This window comes from Mytilus edulis, chromosome 12 (assembly GCF_963676685.1).
Source record: "Mytilus edulis chromosome 12, xbMytEdul2.2, whole genome shotgun sequence".
NCBI classification, from domain to species: Eukaryota; Metazoa; Mollusca; class Bivalvia; order Mytilida; family Mytilidae; genus Mytilus; species Mytilus edulis.
Genome location: NC_092355.1, coordinates 27,016,019 through 27,038,567, shown reverse-complemented (window position 1 = coordinate 27,038,567; position 22,549 = coordinate 27,016,019). Strand labels below are relative to the sequence as shown.

Genomic DNA, 22,549 nt, shown 5'->3' with positions numbered 1-22,549 from the left:
ACTGTCTGTTGCAGCTAACTCAAAATGAGATTTTTGATGAAATTAAAAATTAAATTTGCAGGTTTTATTATAACTCAAAAAGATCACAATCTCTCAAATTTTGAGGAAAGTGGGTTGAATTTATGGGATTAAGAAGTCATCTGTTTCAGCTGATGTCACTTGGTTTTTTTTTACAAAAACACCAAATGTATAAGTGGTCAAAAGTGTTTTTCCATGAAATTTAAACTTTAAATTTCATGCTACACTTAAGTTTAAAAATTGGTTATGTAACTTAGTGAGTCCAGAATTTTCTTAGCAAGAGATGAAGAGGAAGTCACAAGAGGGTGTGTTGCCCACAAGGAAGAAAACACACGATGAAATTGATGATCTAAAACTTTGTTCAACTCTCCCCATAACCCAGTGTAAATATGTAAAAAAATCTTTTCTACTTTTCTAAAATGAAAACCTCTTGGAGTTTTCTGATTAAACTTGACATTTATATATTATCACCTCTCTGCTGAAATCATTTTGGTCAACAAGGACAACTAAATTTAATAAAATTGAGAATGGAAATGGGGAATGTGCCAAAGAGACAACAACCCGACCATAGAAAAAAACAACAGCAGAAGGTCACCAACAGGTCTTCAATGTAGCGAGAAATTCCTGCACCCGGAGGCATCCTTCAGCTGGCCCCTAAACAAATATATACTAGTCCAGTGATAATGAACGCCATACTAATTTCCAAATTGTACACAAGAAACTAAAATTAAAATAACACAAGACTAACAAAGGCCAGAGGCTCCTGACTTGGGACAGGCGCTAAAAGCAAAAGTGTATGTTCAAAAAATTTTATAAGCAATTTTGTGTTTTTTTCCCTCAAATATTTTAATCTCATAAATGTTTAGAATTAAGTATCTTTGATCAAAAACATGTTTTCTGAGACATTATAGGACACACAGTAAATGAAAAGTCGTATGTAATGTCAACTTAGTCGCCACATTAAGGTATTTACTATAAACATTAAACTGACAGGCAATTTTTTTATTTCACAAATGTTACACAAATCTAATGATTTTTTAAAGTACAATAAAACATAAAACCTTATTAAATAATCATTGTTTTTTATGCAGTAATTATTACTACTAAAAAATTGTTTATATTTTTTTTTTTATAAAACCCATAAAATTAATACTTAATAAACAACCAGTCTGATTTAGATTTAAAACTAACCGATGTTACACATTTTTTAGGCCTTCATTATAAAATGTTTTATTTTTTACACAGTTAAATTGTCCTGATTTCAATTGTCAAACCTATAAAAAAGAAGATGTGGTAATGAGACAACTATCCACAAAAAGACCAAAATGACACAGACATTAACAACATAGGTCACTGTACGGCCTTCAACAATGAGCAAAGTCTGTTTGCAAGGTTTTATATGTGTTTGGATCTGATTTTGCTCACAGATAGAATTTGCATGAGAATATATTCTACATGAAATGAAGACACCCTAAGTACAGTTGCTATTTTTTTTGGTGTTTTTAATTACAAGTAAAGAATATCATTTTCTAAGTCATCACACATTAAGAAGAAATTGTTTAATTATTATTCAGGTATAAGAATATGTATTTAGGAAATGCTTAATTGAAACAACCCTTTTCTCTCCAATAACAATAAAAAAAAATAAAAAATAAAAAATCATAAAATAAGATTAAGAAACAAAAAAGATCAGCCATGACCAAGAGAAAGAAAAAATTGTGAAAAATAGAAGTATTTTTAAAATTCAATTTTAGTTGAAATTTTATGTAATCAAAATCATGTTCCTGATTACAATTAATTGATAATTACTGACATTATAATTATAAATATATAGATTAATTATCCCTACCTGCCAATCAGGTTCTGCTCAATATCTGGGTAAATATCTGGCATTTTCTTATCTTTACTGGTCAGTTGAAAACATGTAATGACCATTAACACTGACCAGTGGTGTTGATTAAAAACTTCAAATGACCATTAGCTATACTAGTGACAAAAAACACACTCGTGATCAGAACAGCATCCTTTTTATGTCCACTTAGTTATCAGAATGTAAAAATATCACTGGTCACTTGTCCGTAGCCACATGATACAGAGGTTAAAGGTCATTATAAGCGTGGCAAAATCAACATATACATTACATGCCTACTTAGTTTAAGTGGGCTGTCCTAAGCCACTAGCCATGACTGACATGCGTCCAAAATATTTAACAATTCTTTTTTTCAGCTAAAGATGACCACTGCACTGGTCATCTGCTTGAAAAATGAAATTTTAATAAATCGGTTTTAATGAATACAGTGGTCAAACATAAAAACTGACCATTGGGTCTGATGGTCATCATCAACAACAAAAGGGATAATTAAAGCTGACCCTTTGGCCATTGTCCACCTTTATTTTTAAAAACTGACCATTGAAAAACACCTGCCTGTATGACATGGTAATATAAGCAGGATAAAAGATTGGTCTGACCTGGATGACATTTGGTCACCTTTTACACAACATATGTCCAAAAAAATCCTATTATCTTCAGTCTTTTCATCATTTTAATTTTTATTGCTTCACTGACCCCTGTAAATTTTATGGCTGAACTTTTTCACAGTAAAATGATATTTGATTACAAGGTTTTAGATTTAAAGGGTATAAAAAAGATGAGTTTTTGGGATGGGGTGTAATTTAAAACGGATTTAAACTATGTTTTATGTAATCTATTTTCAATTATATAATATTGTCTGAATTATTTTTTTCTCCAAAAGAATAATGAAAGTTTACTTATGAGAAATTGATGAAAGCATTTAAAATAGTTTTAGAATTTAATACACACACATAAGTATAGCTCATTAGTTAAAATAGTACATTTTGTTTGTACTGTTTCAACTTTATGTATTTGAATTGTATATTCTTTATGTTACTTTCCTTGCTCTTTATTATAAAGGGGATTTAATAATAAATTAAAGCACTTGTTTTTCTTCTCACATAGGACTCATCATGACCAAACATGGATAATTTCTGGACTCTCTTACCAAATTCTTATTTTAACCCTGAGAAATTCAGCAATGCTGATAGTCATCCTAAATAGCTAGTCATGAGTCAGAGGAACAAATCGTTAACATTATCTAGTGAAGATTGCAAAGAGTTAAAATTCAATCTTTTCAGCCTTTACAATTCTGTTAAGATGCTCTATATACAATGTATAGGCATAATACTGTATAGAAACTTTCAAAGCATTGTCTTTGGAGCACAGTTACATCAAGAGATTTTTTTTATTATTTTCAGCACAAAAATATATCAACATATGCATAAAAAATCACCAAATTTGGTTGAAGAGAAAAGTTTTTAACAAGACAAATTGCGGAAATATTCATACTTTAAATAGATGTCATAAATCTTATTTCAATTTCCATGAAACAAAAAAATCCTCACGAGTACTTATTGGAAGTACATGTATTATTTTCAAATCCTGTTAATATAATTGAAAACACTTAAACCTTTAAAAACAAGCAGATTAAAGTTGAACAAAAACACTTGATAAATATGCCCGATATTTGACACCTCATCGGAAAAAGATGTGCTTCAAACAAGACATCAGTTTTTTAAACCACTTAAAATCTGACCTAAATTTAATAAGATATAATTTATTGTAAATACGACAAACCTTTTCAGAGATTTTATAACATTGAGAAAGGAAAATTGCTGAAATTTCTGAAAGTCAGTTCAAAGATGTTTAAAGTTTTTAGTTAAATCTACTTGGAAGTTTGCAAAACAAGTATTCATTGGCCAGGTTTTACTCAAATTTTTCTTTTTTTTTTTTAGGAAAAAAGAGGGGGATAGGGGTTTATGGACAACTTGAAACTTTTGTACTCAGAAATTTACTCACTACTATTTATATGTAGTAAAAAGATGATTCTTTTTTTTATTTTTTGGGTTACCAATTTCCATTCTTTGAGGACATTGTCATGAAATAACCCAAATATAACCTTTTAAACAAGAATGTGTCCACAGTACACGGATGCCCCACTCGCACTATCATTTTCTATGTTTAGTGGACCGTGAAATTGGAATAAATTCTCTAATTTGGCATTAAAATTAGAATGATGTTATCAAAGGGATCATGTACACTAAGTTTCAAGTATATTGGACTTCTACTTTATCAAAAACTACCTTGACCAAAAACTTTAACCTGAAATTTGCACTATCATTTTCTATGTTCAGTGAACCGTAAAATTGGGGTCAAAACTCTAATTTGGCATTTAAATAAGAAAGATCATATCATAGGGCACATGTATACTAAGTTTCAAGTTGATTGGACTTCAACTTCATCAAAAACTACCTTGACCAAAAACTTTAACCTGAAGCAGGACAGACAGACGTACGCACAGACGGACGGACGAACGGAGGCACAGACCAGAAAACATAATGCCCCTCTACTATCGTAGGTGGGGCATAAAAATCAACAAGGATAACTAAAATGTATACCACAGTTATTATCTAATGCACAGCTATCACACCTAGTGCCAAGTGGTTGGGTGGGGTTGAAGAAGGAACCTTACTTGCAAAATATCTATTCAAGTCTTACTAAAGTTAAAAAGTCTAATTTCTCTAGAACCAGAGTAAGAAAGTACAGCTTAAAATAAGTGAATTCACATGAAAAATAGATTTAAAAGAAGGGGGACATTTATATTGTATAACATATATAAGATTATGATGATGATAATGTGTGATAAATAAAATTTTAACATTATTACACAACTTCTGAAACCTTCTAGCATCCTTATCAAACTTAGGAAATGGTCAAAAACAATAAGGGGAAGGAAATGACCATAACGATGTCAATGAGACGGCAACCAAAACAAAATAAAAGTACATTGAGCCAAAGAAATGACCCAATATTAGTATCACTTAATTTTGGTCCAGGGCCAACTTTTTTACTTGTAAAGAAAAATACAACAGCTGATTCTTTGTCATACAAGAAAAAGATCACAGAATAATCTATTTTTAGCAACACTGGTTCAAGTTTTTCATACCAGGTGAAACATAAATTGAAGTTTTTATTTAGTTGTTTTTAACAACTTACATTTTAGTTATCAATAAAAAGATAAAAGGTCCACTTACTTTAGACAAAAAAGGTAAATTGTAATCTATTGCACCTGAGAGTAAAAATAGTCTTCACTGATAACATATATACAGTTTAGTGGCATTCCAAAATGGGGGGAGGGTTATGGTGGTTGGAACCCCTGTTTTGATTACAACCAATGCATTTGAATGGGGATCTGACCATGACATAAATAAAAGACCATACAAAAATAAAAAAGTTGCAAGATGGTCAACAATCTACCAGGGTCAAGATGATGTGGATGTGATCAAGTATAGATAACTGTACAACCTTTAACAATGAGCAAAACCTGTATTGTATAAGCAGCTTATAAATGTCTATAACATGATAAATAGGAAACCCATAGGCATGATTAATGCCATTACTATAAACAATGTTTGTTTATGACAGACAGCAACCAACAAACAACAACTGAACTATAATAAGGTTTGTGACAGCAACCCAATGACACAATGAAACCAGGATACAATTTCACTTCTATCTCATTTGGGAAGAACCTTACCTTTTAATGGCTGCTTGAAAATCTTCAATGTTGTCAGTACATTTCTTTGAGCCATCATTTAACTGGTTACCCTCCTCTTTCTGATCGAGCCCTTCTTCATTGTCTTTATCTTGGTTGTCTGACTTTTGTGAATTATCTCCCTTGACATCTCCCATCTGTCCAAATTCTCTAGATTCTCGTCTGTAAGCCTCAATCATCTCTCGCTCTCTGATGTTTTCTTGTCTCTCAAATATCTGAGGATATAGTTGCTTTTCTTGGTTTTGGTTTTCGACATGTTGTCGTGGTGATATTGCTTCTTTTGCTTTCTCATGGTCGTCTGACTTTTGTGAGTAATCTCCCCTGCTTTCTTCAATTTTTTCAAATTCTCTGGATTCTCGTCTGTAGGCCTCAATCATTTGTCTCTGCAGGATTTTCTCTTGTTCTTGTCTGTCAAATACTTGAGGATATAGGCTCTTTTCTTGGTTCTGATTTTCAACATGTTGCCGTGGTGATATTGCTGGCGGATTGTAAATTTCTGGATATGGTAGCCTTGGTGTTGTTTTCTCTTGACTGTGAATGTCCAGAAATGGTCTGTGGGCAAATTGGTGGGCATCTTTGATATAACCAACATCTTCAGGAACTGAAAAAGAAAATTGTCTGGTATTAAAATGCATTCTCCTCAACTGTTCACTTGTTACATAATTACTACAGATTATAATAGTAAATGTTTTGTACTACATTTATGTTTACACTATTGTGAAAAGTATATTTTAAGGCATTCAGCACAATTTAAAACAAGAATGTGGACAATAGTACATGAATGCCCACTAACTCTATCAGAAGCTGGACAGAGGGACAAAGGAATGTATGAATGAACAAATGAATAGATGCACAGAACAAAAAACATAACGCGCCTAAGAGGGACATAAAAAATAAGTAGCATTGAATATACAAAGATACAAAATATTCTAATAATAGAAGTTTTGGTGAGAAAATGTTCATCATACAACAATTTAAATTTCTTTTTTGCTTGTTATTGTTTTCATTTTGGTATTATAGGCTGAGTATGATGGGGGGTGCCTAACAAGAATAAATAGCAAAAGTGTTGTTTATGCAAATATTACTACGAAAACTAGAACTACATAGTATATCCAGCTAAATGATTATGGACCACTAGAATTTCTATATTTTAATATAAAGCTTTTCAAAAACAAAGTAAAAGGCCAATATTATTGCGTAACTAAATATGATTATGTATGATATTGTCACAAAAAAAGACGACCGTTTTAATATAAATTCTGAACGATAAAGATTTTCTGGAATATTATTACCACTGTATATTTTAATTACAGTTGTTGTTATAAAAGGGTCCTTTTATATCTGACTATGTGGTATGAGCTTTGCTCATTGTTGAAGGCCATATAGTGACCTAAAATTGTTTTAATTTCTATGTCATTTGGTCTCTGGTGGAGAGAAGTCTCATGGCAATCATACCACATCTTCATTTTTATATATGGAATATTTTTTCCAACAGGAACAGATACTATAGCATTGTTTGTAGTATAAATTTCTAGAGAAACTTCTCTACTGAAAACATAATATTTACAATGACAATGCCAATTAATGCTCAACCCTTCATCATCACATAAACTATACTTATATACAACTAGAACACACCCGTGATATCGCGGGGCCGTGACTGAATTAAAGTATATAACTATGCGTAAGCCTTATTTTAGTATTGGTATTGTCATCTGATAAAGTCGTGCCGATTATAAGATACACAGTTTTCTCTGCTTTCAAATCTTTCTGTTTGAACCCGTCGACCTGGAACTTTTCAATTGTTGGTAATATCAAGGTCCTGGAATTGAGTATTTTTTAATCAACAGCATTGTCCAATAAAGTTCAAATCTTTGATTCGCTGTTTTGCGTCATGCCCGCTAACAAATTGAAAACCATACCTATATGCCTTAGTCCAAATTTTTAGTATTCGTTTTGTTATCTTAGAAAGTTTTACTAATTAAAAAACTACAATAGGGAACAATTTGACAATGATTGAATTTAGTTGTGTCGACTTTGTGATTATGACCCGTGTATATAGTAAAATCAAATACCATTTGGTGGTGCGCCTGTTAGATGCGGAACGTACAGATAAGGTAATGGGTAACAGGTGAATATACTTTTGGTATCGGTACCGGATTAGACCCGGAACTTGTTAATTATTGGCAATATTAATTATGTGGAAAACAAAAGGGTCTGGAGTGGTGTAATTTTTAATCTACACAATTGTCCTATATTAGCTATTTATAAAGTTGAATTCTTTGATATGTCGTTTTTACCTGATGCCGGATTATAAATTGGACCTCGTAATTTTAGTATTATATATAATAGTTTTTCTAACAGGAACAGATATTGTAGCAATGTGTTTAAAGTAAAATTTTCAGAGGAACTTGTGCAAAGCAAACATATTGTCAATTTTAAAACACTAAACCATTAACAGAACAGAATATTTCAATTTCTAGTGACAATATAAACTATACTTGTATACTATATAAGAATTTCTTACACCAGAACAAGGGGAGATAACTCAAATTTTACTGAATTATATATCTATATTTGATTTGATTTTCAATAATCCAATTTTTATGTGCAACACATGGTTAAATTGCTTTAGGATGATCAAAGTAATAAAAAACATCTAAAAAATAGAAAAATCCCTCAGGTCAATATAATTACACGTTTTGTGTCAGCTTAAGTGAAATACACTACAATATCAATTGGATTCAGATTAATATCAACGCTACTGAAAGCAAATAACTTAAACCTATAATTACTACGAGTCGATAAATATTACAAATTATTGAAAAAAGTTATTTAGATGTTATTTTGTATTAAATGATTTTAATCCATTTCTTTTTTATTTTCTTATTGATGTTAGTTTTCAAATTAGTAAAGATTAACATTTGTGTCAGTGGCGGTCTAGAAATTTTCTTAAGGGGGGCTCAATGACTGCACAAAAGGCTGCCCAATTTTCAGTCATGCTACAGTGATTTCCTAAATAATCAACCATATTTTTCCAACAAAGAGGGGGGCTGGAGCACCCTGTTCCCTCCTTAATCAGCAACTAATTGTGGTCTTAGTAGTTCATCTACATTAATCTAAAGTCATTTATTTGTTGATGGAAATCAGAAAAGGAAATACAGGCAGTCAGTCTTTTGCATAACAAGCATCAAATTTTAAATACCAGTAATTTTCAACTGACATTTCATGTAGTGTACTCTTGACTTGGATGCTGTGCATCACACAACTGATTTACAAGGATAGAAGGTGGTTTTTTGTTAGAACTTTAATAGAATAACAAATCAGTGACTTAATCATGATAATATACGTTTTTAATCATAAATTTGGTAATGATGTCAAGTAACGCAAAAATGTTTTCAATATAATAACTTTACTCTGAATGTTTCATAACAAAAATGTTTGTCACATTAAAACAAACTTTGACCTTTTACAAATCAGTTAATTTTTACCTTTTTGATCAAATTCCATGTCAACGTTTATAGTAAAAAATTACTTCTTACAGAGTCAAAAATGCTATTTTCTTACTCTTTAAAATTAAAACATCAACTTTTATTAATCTGGCCGTCTTGTATATGAGTAAATATAAACAGTTTATGTGATAAGTAATTATATTTTGTATAAATTTCAAAATTTGAAATAAAGGCACACTATCATTTTGTCAATATTTACTTGAAAAATGTACTTTGAACAAATGACGAATGAAAAATCATCATTTTGTCAATATTTACATGAAAATTGTACTAGGTGAACTTTTTCTTTGTCTAAACAAATAAACATGTTAATATTATTCACTATACAAAGATTGCAAGGATTTTTAATGAACGCTATCTCATTCTATCAGTACAAAGTACTGGTCAAGAATACAGTGTTCATCTAATTAATTTTTGTGAGAAAGTCGTAGTGCACTTAGTATGCTTAATGGAAAAACAATAAATGACCCAGTGAAAAAGAATGTTGGAAGGGTCAAGCTGACCATCACCTATTGATAAAGCTATTGATTTTTGTACAACTCATTTCATTATCCAAGCCAAGATTACATGCACAGAGGTTTCCCAAGGGGAGCTAACTCATAATAACCAATAATTACTTGGATCAAATTTCTTATTTGTATTATTTTCAATCATTTCAATGATATTTTCACATTTCCGTTGTCATAAATGACAAACAAACATATTTTTCATGAAAATTTTAAATTTAAAGTTGATTTATCCCAAATGTACCCCTTCTTGGCAGCACAAAAAAGTGATGATTTACATGGTTAGAGTGACCAGCTGTGAGAATCTTCTTTAAGTAATTTTTATGAGATATTTATCTTCTCTGCCTGGTGTTTTCCATCATATGATAACATAATCACTTTCTCAAGGTTACAATACAACTGGTCAGTTTCTGGTGTAATTTTGTATTGGTCAGTTCTTACTACATCTATGTACTTTAATTCATTGGGTGCAACATTTCCCCAAATCATCTGTTTCATTAATCTTTGTTCTCATATGAAATTACAATCAAACTTTCAAGTTGAAATTTTATTTTTATCTTCATTCAAATTCATGTTATTTATTTTTAAAGTTGTAAGTTCGATTGGGAATTATTTAAAATTCTATATTAAAAATACATGTATAGGAGTCTTTACATTTAAGTTCACAAGATTCAATCAAGGAGACTGTTTAATTATTTTTTTTTCATTTTATATTCCTGATACGAACCTTTTTTTCTGGCCATAAAATTCGGAATAAATCTATATCAAGCAATTAAGACTTTTACCCAAACTGTATTTGTATTTATATCTGATTCAAACAAACTTCTTATTTTAATTTATCTTTTAACATTACTTCAGTAAAATAAAAATAAAAACCGCTTTGATTTCCATTTTGAAAGAGTTTTCCTTTTCGTAACATAAGTAATATAAGTATAAATCGTAACATAAGTAATATAAGTATAAATCGTAACATAAGTAATATAAGTATAAATCGTAACATAAGTAATATAAGTATAAATTGTTACATAAGTATAAATCGTAACATAAGTAATATAAGTATAAATCGTAACATAAGTAATATAAGTATAAATCGTAACATAAGTAATATAAGTATAAATCGTTACATAAGTAATATAAGTATAAATCGTAACATAAGTAATATAAGTATAAATCGTAACATAAGTACAAGTATACATGGTAATGTTTTTAATCATTAACTAATTACATGTCATTTCTTTCCTGATCCGTAATTGATATCACCTCTATACATAAAAACCTCCTATAATCTTTTTTTCTCAGCTTTTTTATTATCCTAATTTGTACTAATAAACATTTAATTTTCTTCTTTTCATGGTTGAGTAGACACATGAAAACCTAAACCTGTGATAAAATTACATAATTGTAGACCCATTAGCCAGGTGGTGTCCATCGAAATCATACCCTTGGGTGAAAAAAAATTTGTACTGGTCATTTTTTTCCAGAGACTGGACATTTGTGACAGTGGACATTCATTTTAACAATTAGACGTGTGGACAAAAACATAAATTCACCAATAAAGTTGTCGAAATGAGGAGAGACTAGTGTGGTTTTTATCTATTAACTGTTTTGAGTTATTGCCCCTGATGATAGTGGGGTCTTTTATAGATTTTTCAGTTATGTACATTAATTACTTACATGACAAATGCTATAAACAATAATTCAACAGTACAGCAAAATTTTTGATGGACCAAGAAATTTATCTGGACTGACTGACCTAAAACGTTTTTTTCTTCTTTTGTTTTGTAAGATATGTTTTGGATAATTTATTATAAATAATTAAATGAGATTAATTTATGAAAAAAAGACACTCATTAAATTTGAAATTCTTATATGTCACATTTGTAAATCTATGAAAGTTATCAAAGGTTAATAGGTAGTTTATTAAACCAATTTATTTTGTATTTCAATTTTACCAACTTGATTTTACTGAAAAATTCAAAATTTGATTTTGACTGTCTTTCTATCCTTTATTTTAGGCTAAATTAACATATCATTACGTCTCTGACTACCTCTGTTTAATCAGATAAAATAAGTCTGGATTTATTTATTTCCCTGGATTAACCAATTTCAGTGCATTGAAGAAAAATAGTATTTTCATGACTGTTTGAAATTAAGTTTTGCCAAAAGCTGCATTATTTTTTTAGCCTTAAAAATTTGCATTTCGTAGAACTTTGAAATTTGTGGTTTACTTTTACACAAGAAAACTTCCAAAATTTGGTATCACACAAATACTAATGAATGCACATTATGCAAATTTAAGATAATTTAAATTATTTTTTAATAAAGTCACATCCCCAGCAAGTCACATGACAAGACAGCCAGCCAAATGCCAAAACTGACCATCATGTCCAGCTGAAGGGTCTGACATTTTCTATAAAAAGAAAAACTCAATATGCTTATTTCCCCCATTGTGAAAACTTTTAATTAAATTTTTGATGGACAATATTGCATCACAGCTGACCTCTCAACACCACTGGTCAGTGTAAATGACAGCCATTGTCCACTTTAGTTGACCATCAATGTTTTATTATAACTCATTAAAATAGCCCTTCATTTTCCAGTAAGTTTTGACAATAAAAATCTCGATTATTGATTTAATTAATGCTGATGGCAAGTGGACAATGAAACTGACCAGTCACATGTAAAAAGGGTGGTCATTTATTATTAATATTTTGTATTTTAATGGACAATTACGTCAATTTCAACTGACAACTGTCACGAAATTGATTTTTGTAACTTTTCAATTAGACATTCAATTATCATCATGCAATGTTACAAAAGCCTTAGATGTGTTTCATCAAAGAATTATTTTATCAAGGAAAAATTTATCTTCCGGCCTTTTAACATTCAATTTGCAAAATACAAAGCTTTTCTAAAAGTTACAAGTGATAATTAAGAAACTATCAGGACGGCCAGTTAATACAAAATCATAAATAATAAAAAAAAAATAAAAAATAAAAAAAAATAAAAATATAATTTATGCATAAATTGGAAATTGGAGAAACAAGGTGCAGTAGGTGCACTGCTTGTGCTCCACTAGTGCCACTCAGCTTAATCAATTAATTTTCTACAAGGAATTAAACTGAGAATGGTAATGGGGAAAATATCAAAGAGACAACAACCCGACCAAAGAGCAGATAACAGCCGAAGGCCACCAATGGGTCTCAAATGCAGATACATTATATATATTGTTTTAACCTAAGTTAAATTTTTCAAATGTAATTAAACAATTAGAAAGTACTTTCACTTATGCTTTTTAGTTAATGTGTTCTTCAAATTTGACAGAAAAGAATCAAAGAAATTAAGCATTTTGTTACACCTAACAAAATATTAATTGAATTGTGATTGAACAGTGAATTAAAATAAAACATTTCCCTACGACTTAAAGTACGACACAAAATGCTTGTCTCTATTGTTAGCAAGTCAATATTTTTAGTAAAACATATTTTTGTCATCTATTTTATAAAAATGTATATTAAGCAATCAACAAACAAATTTTGGGGTTAAAATTGTTTAATAACAATGAGTTAAATTATCCCTTTGAAGTCATATTTTAAATAAATCAATTAATTTCTCATTACTTCTATATGTCTATTTTCCAATACCCAAATTAGCAATTTAAAATTTTGAAAATCATCCCCATTGGAATTAGATAAAATTGATTACAAAAATAGGAAAGGCCAGTTTCTGACATATTAATATTTTATGGTGGTCAAAATAATGACCACTGACTGGACATTAGGGTTAATTGGTGTTCCAGTGTGAAAGATATGATATGTAAATTGCCCTTGGTAAAAATGTCACCTAAATCGGTGTGACAGTTCACAATTACCTTTTTCAATTTGACACATCGTAAAATACTCTTACTTGTCAGATTTCATGATATATTTCAAAAAAGATTATTACATGTGTTTTTCTTCAACAAATACACAAAAGAAACTGTTCTAGTTTTATAGGCCTAGTTTTTCTGTTTCAGCTAAATGACAATTTAAAATGCATAGGCTTTGAAGATGAGATTATACCTGCAAAAAGTGCATACATTTAGTCAGAAATCTGACAGTATGAAATATGAATAAGCAATTTTGTTGTTGCTCAATCTTGCTTTTTCTGTTAACTTTTTTTTTTTGGGGGGGGGAGAGGGAGGAGGGGGGGGGGGGGGGCTGTCTTAGTGTTTTTTTGGTTTATTTTTAGTTTTCATGGCATCACTCCTTTGAAATCCCCCCCTCAATACAAAAACAGATCAAGACATTATCCCCCCTCTTTTTTAATCAATTTTCTTCTTTCTCGAAGGATTAAATTGATTACCCTTAAAATATCAACTGAAATTACAAAAAAATGATCAAAATAGGAAGTCAACAAATAAAGTTACAAAAGCTTACAATTGGTCAACAAAAAGCTCCTTTTCCTTTGTACTTTTGAGATGTAAATAATGACTAAATCACATTAAATATAAAATAAGATCTACACTCATCTTTTGAACTATTATAATAGGATTTTTTAGGATTAATATTTTCCATAAATGTATTACCTTCTTAAAATAAAATTTTAAATGTCTAATTGACTGAAAATTTTAATGAGATCTTGAAGGGAATTAAGATGGAACGGCTCTTATCACAAATTTATCTATTAGCAATTATCTGTTTCCTTCTTAAAACATTTTATATTCTAAAGTTTTATTTAAAATTCCTCTTGTGTCTTGAAACCTTCCATAAAACATTAATCCACATTAAAATATGGGTTCGTCCAAATACCAAAATGACTTCATGTAGTTGAGAAAAAAGGAAAAATTACGTAATTTTTCTGATTGACCACTTTTATTATCAATTTTTGTTAGTCTCCTTAAATCTGTTTGTATTTACTGGGAACACTAACCAAGTTTATCATTTAAATGTCAGCCTGTTTATAAATTAAAAAAAGAGACCACCTGCCATCTAGTTAACATTTGTAAAACAGGATTGAAAATAGTTAAAAAAATCAAAATACCCCAAATCTTGTTCTTAGGGTGTTAAAATTCATTCATAAAAATAAAAAAAAAAAAAATATAATGTTAAATTAAACTTATTAGACTTGTGATTTGACTGGCATTTATTGATTGATTTGCTGTCTGGTAACATCAGCAACAATTAATGTTCTAAAATACATCAGTTTACTAAGGAAGAATTGTTACCATTGCTAAAGAAATCGGTACAAATAAGCTTTCACACAGTACTGTAACCTTAGTAACTACCAAAATTCTAAGAAATTTCAGTATACTTAGGCTGAGTAGATTACAAATGAAGGTCATGCAAAGTCTTGAAATAAAAGCAACAATGTATCAAAATTCTAATAAAAAACCGCTTTCGGTGGAAGAATTGTTGCCCCATTGCTAATAAACTTGCACAATGTTTCACCCCTCCTCCTTTGCTAATAAACTTGGCAAATGTCCCCCCCCCCCTTTGCTAATAAACTTGCCAAATGTCCCCCCACCCTTTGCTAATAAACTTGCCAAATGTCCCCCCCCCCCTTGCTAATAAACTTGCCAAATGATTCCCATCTTAACCAGTTTAAGACTCACCTCTAAGAAAAGACAAACCCACTAACATCTTCTTGTTAAATGTATGGTGCCTAAACTCAAGTCTAAACAAGGAATTAGTTTTTCTTCTTTAAAAATCTTTCTCAGTATATACCAATACATCACAAAAACTGTCCAATTTTTTTAGCCTTTAGCCCTGGTCAAAACTTCCTAGTGGTGTTTTGGACAATTTTTTATGACGGACAGTTTCGATAATGTACAAAGGTGAAATGTTGGTCAACTAATGTATCTTATAGAATTCTTATTCAAGCAATATACCTATTGGTAATACAGGAAAATTGTGGGACTCTTTTAAAAAAGTTACCTTTTTGTACTTAATATGTACTTTAGTTACAATGTGGTAAATGTTAAAATCTAGAAACTGCACAATTGAATTTTTGACATTGGTCAACAAAGAAAAAAAATATAACGGTATATTATCATTCTTATTCTTCACACCTAAAGATCAAGGGCAAAGCATGTTTATTAAAATAACTCATTAAGCTTGAAATTTGAAATGTCAGTTTAGTAAAAAAATTTAGAGCTACTTTCCTAAGGTTTGTAGAGTAAGACTTTAGATGGCTTGCTTGCTTTGTTCGTATAAACATTTGCTCAAAATTTGCAAACAATATATATATATAGACATAGTTAAACTTGTATATATCATATTATAATTTGATTGGATTTCATACCTGAAATACAATTGTACAATATACAAATAAAGCAAACAAGCTAACCAAAATCTTACTCTACATGCAAAAGGAAATTAGCTTTAACGAATGAGGAACCAATTTATCATCTTTACTTAAATACATTTTGTTGTGTTGAAAATTGAAGAAATTCTTAAAATAACCGTTACTTTAAGTAAAAATTTGGTCTAAGTTGATGACATGGCAAATACACAATGCTGCGTTGTTGCATTCAATGCACATCAAGAGTACACTAGCACATGTATTTTCATGTTTAAGCTCCCTTAAGGGTCCCTTAATCTTATTCTTGATGTTCTTTTATAAATTTCAGCTTGTGTATTTCATTTCACACTAAATTAAGACATCTCTACTTGAAACACGTAAATAATCTGATCACACTACATGTACATGTACTAACAATGGCGTGATCATATTTATCTTGTTACATCTTACATTCAAATTCTCAACTTTTTATCAATGAAAATCTTGTAAAGAAGATGTTATCAATCTACATGTATTGCCTAACAAAAAAAAAACATAACTGTGAAAAATAGATAGCGATCATACACTAATATACTTGTTAAAATAGTACATTTGTACCTATATGTAGATGAAAAGATTGCTTTATTTAAATGTTACGTAATAACTATGTCATTCTTAATATTTTTTTAATGAATTTAATGAAGGTATATAAAATAAAGAGAAGTCTATTAAAAAAGGGGGACATATTTATGAATAGGAGGGAAGTAAAGTAATGTTACAACAGAGACATAAAACTATCAACACAAATAGGTTGCTTTATTTAAATGTTAAATGTTATAACTATGTCATTCATAATTTTTTTTTAAATGAAGATAAAATAAATAGAAGTCTACTAAAAAAAGGGGGAGACAACTCTCTGATGAATAGAAGGGAAACCAAGAAATGTTTCAACAGAGACAGCAAACTATCAACACATTACAATTAGAAAAGAAATATTGAGTTCAACATTGGTTTTTCCAAGATAGCTTTCTATACTTTGTGGTGAATTGATTTATCAGAAACTTGAAACATCTACCATTCAAGCCAGGAAAAAATTAAAAACATCTTATTTGTTTGAACTTTGTGTTGAAAGACCTTCTAAAGCAAAGTCTAAACTTAAGAACAGTTATGAAACTAGATTTGTTTTTGAAATTGACTGGAGTGCAGGAAAAATGTACGTAACTTTTGTAATTTAAAGAACGTATGAGTTTTGATAAACAAAAAGACACACAGTTTTCATGAGCTCAAAGAAAATTGGCATAAATGTCAAACCCTTGAAAAAGTGTGACTGAATTGAGAGATATGTGCGAGTCTGTACAGAGGTGTGCACTCTTCACACAACCCACACCTAAATTAATTGAATTTTTAATAAATAAATGTTAAAGAATATCAAGACATCTTCCCAGAATGACAATCACAGCAATTTTGAGATTTCGCAATAGTGACCACATTCTTCAAGAAAATCTAGGCACAGAATCATTAAAAGCAGTTTATTAAAAAAAAAAAAAAAAAAAGCCTGAAAGTTTTGCTCAAATAGTTTTAACAAAGAGAAACCTATTTTATCACCAAGTCTTACAAGTTGAGATGTTTCCCCCTGTCAATAGTAAAATTTGAAACATTTCAAATGCTCAGTAAGCCTCACTTTTTAACTTTGAAAATTAGAGGGGAAGTAATTTGAACAACACTCAAAGAAACTGAAGAATCTTCAAATCTAAATACAGTTTTCTTCCTGTGGTCATCATTTTAAAAGGGATCAATTTTAATCGGGGAAAAAAATCTGTGTATAGTTATTTGATAAAATTTATAAGTATGGACAACATTTCCTGTATAAAATAGTATAAACTTACTCCTGAGTTTTGTTATTGTGGGTGTTTTAAGAGGTTTCAACAACATTCAAGTGGCATCCTTCAATCCTTAAAATTTTACTTAATTAAAAGTTTTTAGTGGCTTCTAGAATCTATACATGTAGTTCATCCCTGCCACTTGTTTTCACCCCAGTTTCAGCCCTATGACAGATACATGTAACATGATGGATAAACTTTGTCAGCAGGCACTGTTCTCAGAAAGAAAAAGAACAAAACTCAGAAAAGGTTGAAATTCTGCTTGGATTTAAGCTTAAATGTTGAACCTTTTTTTTTTTTTTATCAAAAAGCAAAGATTAAGAAAAATATTATTTGGAGGAAAGTTAAAGTGAAATAATATTTAGATTTTTTCTTTCAATTTCTAAGCTTTTGTGTCACAATATCATGTGTAAATTGACACTTTTAAACTTGTGATGTAAAATCAAACATAGTGTGTTAAACAGACAGACTTTAAACAATACTTTAAACAATAATTTTTAAAGACAGACTTTTAAACAATACTTTAACTAAGGGATCAACTTTTTTAATAGACTATTACATAAAACAACCAACAAAAAAACCTTTTTCCCCCTTCTTGTGTCAATACAATCTTTTCAATTTTCTTTAGAGGTCTACCATACAACAAAAAATCTCCAAACACAAATTTAACAGTGTCAACATTGAGGAACTTAAGTGTCAAAATTATCCAGATACAATCTAAACAAGTCATTTGATCCAGTTAGCCTTCACAATACAACCATTGATTGATTCAAACAAATTTTATAAAGAGGTGGTCAACACAGGGTGTAGTATTTAGTCTGGACAATGGGTGGACAATGGTCAGTTATAGATATCCACTGAGCAGTATAACTGTTAATGTGTCTAAATGTTGCTCCTTTTTAATGCCAATCGGGTGTGTTTTTCATTCATTCATAACAATATGTTTACATTTATGACTCTTTTTTAAAAATTAAAAGTTATTTTTAAATGATTTTTTTCATCCAAAAATAAGCATGGATAACTTATTTAGCAATTTTTTTTATTAAAATGTATTTATAGCTGAAGTCAATATCATTTCCATTTAAATAGATAAGTTATTTTTGTAATTAATTAAAAAAAAAAGTAGCCACACTTGTTAAGGTTCCTTTTATCATGTTTATACATATGTAGAGAGAAATGTATTCTGGTATTATTAATTTAAAACATTTCATTTCGTCCATTGGTATATTCAGAAACTTTTATACTCATGAAAATCATGCTTTTTCACAAATACATCAAACTAAAAACATACATACATAGTGCATATACAACATGCTTTTGCTTAAAGTAATATGAATACAAAGTTAAGTCTGAAGAACCACTTATGAATTAATCATAAAAAATAAAGCACTTTCAAGTTTTTAGTTCTAAATAAATAAAAAAAAAACCACACTAATTAATTAAAGGGAGCAAACTATTTCAAATTTAAGAGAAACAGAAAAAAAACATAACAGATTTTTGATAATTAATTTTTAAATAAATAAAGACTGAAGTTTTCAATAAAAAACAGCAGAAGTTAACAAAAAAAACTAAATTACATAATTTTAAAGGTAAATTAATATATTAAAAATAAACTTTTTTTAAAACTACACATTTTCTCATCCTTTAATAAAAACAATTTAACATCCCAATACATAAGTTTCATTCATGAAAAATCAACATGCAATCTAATATATGATTGTCTATTTAAACAGACAACAAACTAATTTAAAACTAAATTTCATACCATTACTCTGCAGGTTAAATACTTGACCAGTAGCTTCAACCTCCATCATTGCAAAATACTTTTCATCCACAATAAATTGTCCTAATTGCTTCTTTCTAAATTGTCACACAAAAACAAATTGTTTTTCAACTGACCACTGGTCAAGCTAGTACAATGTCACAACAAACTGACCAGGCATTCCCATTTTTTACACATGTAATAAAACTGAAGTGGAATCCTAAGCCTATGTTTATTTTCGGGTCCTAAATAAAACTATGTAAACAACATCAATGGACAAAAGCTTTTCTACCCTGGAATGAAAAATTAACTGACCATACACTATTACATAATACTATGGACAGGTCCATTTAACCAATAGCCAGAGGGGTGAAGGAGGTAAAAGTTTTCTAATTAATGAATCAATGATTGTGAAATTTACATAGGAAATGTATTGTCAAATCATAGTGCAGCCAATTCTTGATTGACACAAGAAATGGATGCTGCTGCTGCAGGGATTATTAGAAATTGATTTTATAAAGTAAAAGTTTTAATGAAATTGATTGTTTAAATTGAATAATCTTTTTTTTCAATTTTTGCTTTTAGAAGTTTTTGCTATAATTTGAAGTAATTCATAATTTTTACTATAGATTAATAGATAGCCATTGGTCATAGATGATACTGCTGTTGGAATTATTAGAAATTGATTTTATAGAGCAAAAGGTTTTAATGAAATTGATTGTTTAAATTAAATAATCTACTTTTTTTTCATTTTTCACTTTTAGAAGATTTTGCTATAATCATAAATAATTTATATTTTAACCATAAACATATAATACTATATTTAGTAAGGATTAGGAAATAGCCATTGGTCATTTTATGAATTAAAAGTTCAAACTTTTTAATAGCTTAAATAGGAAACCCTTTTGTTAGTATTTTTAAAATTTTATCAAAAAAGAATAAAACTTATATTCAAATTATCTATAAAGACAAAAGCAAATTTAATTTTGCTTCTTTCTTCTTAAAATTTGCATTTTTAAATCTATTTATTATTTACCTAAATTTAAATCAAATAACTTCAATCAAAATTTTTATCAATGTTACCTTCAAGTAACTTTGTATGCAACAGAACTGATGCTACTGTTCTTTGTCACTAAGTTTGTTTCCCTAACAAATTGCAAAAGTTTTAATTCAGAATTAACCAAAAAAATTAAGCTACCGATCTCACTACCTCAATTATTACAATAGTCATTGAGCCTAATATAACTTTATATGGTTGGAGTCACTGTTTAAATGATTATACAAAACTAAGAACTAAATAATTCTTTTGTTTTTTTTAAGTCATTGGGTTGACATCTCAATCATGTTGCACCTTACATCTCTTTTAAAAGAAGGCCAAGTCAGGAGCCTCTGGCCTTTGTAAGTCTTATATGTTTTTATAATTTTAGTTTATCTGTATGTTTTTAGAGTTTTGTGTGACATCCATTGCACTAAATTTTCTTGCTGTGTTGAAGACCCATTACTGGCCTTGGGCTGTTTTTTACTTTTTAGTCAGGTTGTTGTCTCTTTGACACATTCTCATTTCAATTCTCAATTTTATTACTTAAAAGTAATCTAGTCTGACAAATTATTTCCCTTGATGAATGATACTGTACTTTAAACTTCACTGTTAGATTAATATACTATATATACTTATTAGTCGCAAAAATGAAGAGTTCACAAAAATCCGTGTGATAAAAGATGATCGCTACTCTTGTATTAGACTTTTTGTCAGACATTCAGAATCCTCTAGTTTTATCAATATAGTGCCAATCAAAATTTTGCCCTCTTTACCTCTACATTTCAATTCATGTTTTTTTACCTATAGTTTAATATGCCAGTTTTGTAAATCTTATAAAATACTTGTTATTTTTGATATTTTTGAAAGAAAAGACCTCAGGTTGGCCAAATTAAGAAAATACATGCACATAGTAGTGCAAAATGCAGTTTAGATAGACACCATCATGAGTTGGTTGACTGCTATAGAATTGATCAGCTTTAGATGTCAATGTTCAGTTTTATGTATTGTTTTTCTTTTCATAATTTTCTGTTTTTTTTTGCCATGGCTTTGGCAGTTTGTTTTTCAAATTATGAGTTTGAAAATCCTCTTGGTATCTTACACTTCTCTTATACTTTAAAAAAAAATGAATGAGTTAATTTTTATCGATGTTGATGTTTAATGTGGAAAAGATTCTATATATACTTATGTTAACATTTCATGACCTTTTGCGATTTAGAATATCCTGAAAAACAAGTTCCACCATTCATACTTTTTTGTATATGAAAGATCAGCTGTTTTTATTCCATATTACAAATAAACAATATCTATTTTTAGGGAAACTCATTTTGTAAAATTAGCATCTTTAGCTTCATTCAAAGACTTAAATTTCGAAAAACATTTTCTATTTTTAAGGAAACTCAATTTGTAAAATTAGCATCTTTTGATCCCTTCAAAGACTTTTCGAAAAACATTTTCATTAACAATAATCTAATGTCATTGAACGAATAAAACTTAGAAAAACAAGATGCCCAACCTTTCCAGTTTAAAAATACCATCAAAATCATTTTATGTGAAAAAAATTAAAGATCATAGCCTATACCTATAACCCTCAAGGTATTCATAATGGACAGGTCCAAAAATGACTAATAATTGTAAATTCACTTTAAAGTTATAAAAGGGGTTATTTAGATAAAAAGTTTAATCAAAGATTGCGTAATCTCTAACATACAAACACATAATAACATGTCTCAAATACCAAGGACAACACTTTTATTACATAGGCAAAATGGTCTTTTATAGGTTAATTTTATGGAAAGTACACAAACAGGAAATGTTTATTTTTCCATATTGGTTTTCATAGATTTGTACACTTTTATGTTAGTAAACAACTGTTAAATTTATTTATAACATTGTAAAATGATTTAATAACTTGTAAGAAATTTGTTGATTTTCCCCCCAAAA

The 22,549-nt window shown here is 29.3% G+C and overlaps 1 protein-coding gene across 2 annotated transcripts in view; it reads right to left on the bottom strand.

Moving 5' to 3' along the window:
* The window catches only part of LOC139498156 (protein hunchback-like), a 54,852-nt gene extending 35,020 nt beyond the window's left edge, over nt 1-19,832 (bottom strand). The window contains exons 1-2 of one of the 2 annotated variants that reach the window (XM_071286487.1): nt 19,573-19,832; nt 5,631-6,249 (exon numbers count right to left, since the gene is read on the bottom strand). In XM_071286487.1, coding sequence (XP_071142588.1) covers nt 5,631-6,249; nt 19,573-19,621 — 668 coding nt within the window. In that variant the 5' untranslated portion in view covers nt 19,622-19,832. Of the gene's footprint in view, nt 1-1,867; nt 2,085-5,630; nt 6,250-19,572 lie in introns of those variants that run through there. The other variant, XM_071286488.1, reaches the window with a different exon arrangement.
* Nucleotides 19,833-22,549: the final 2,717 nt, after the last annotated feature.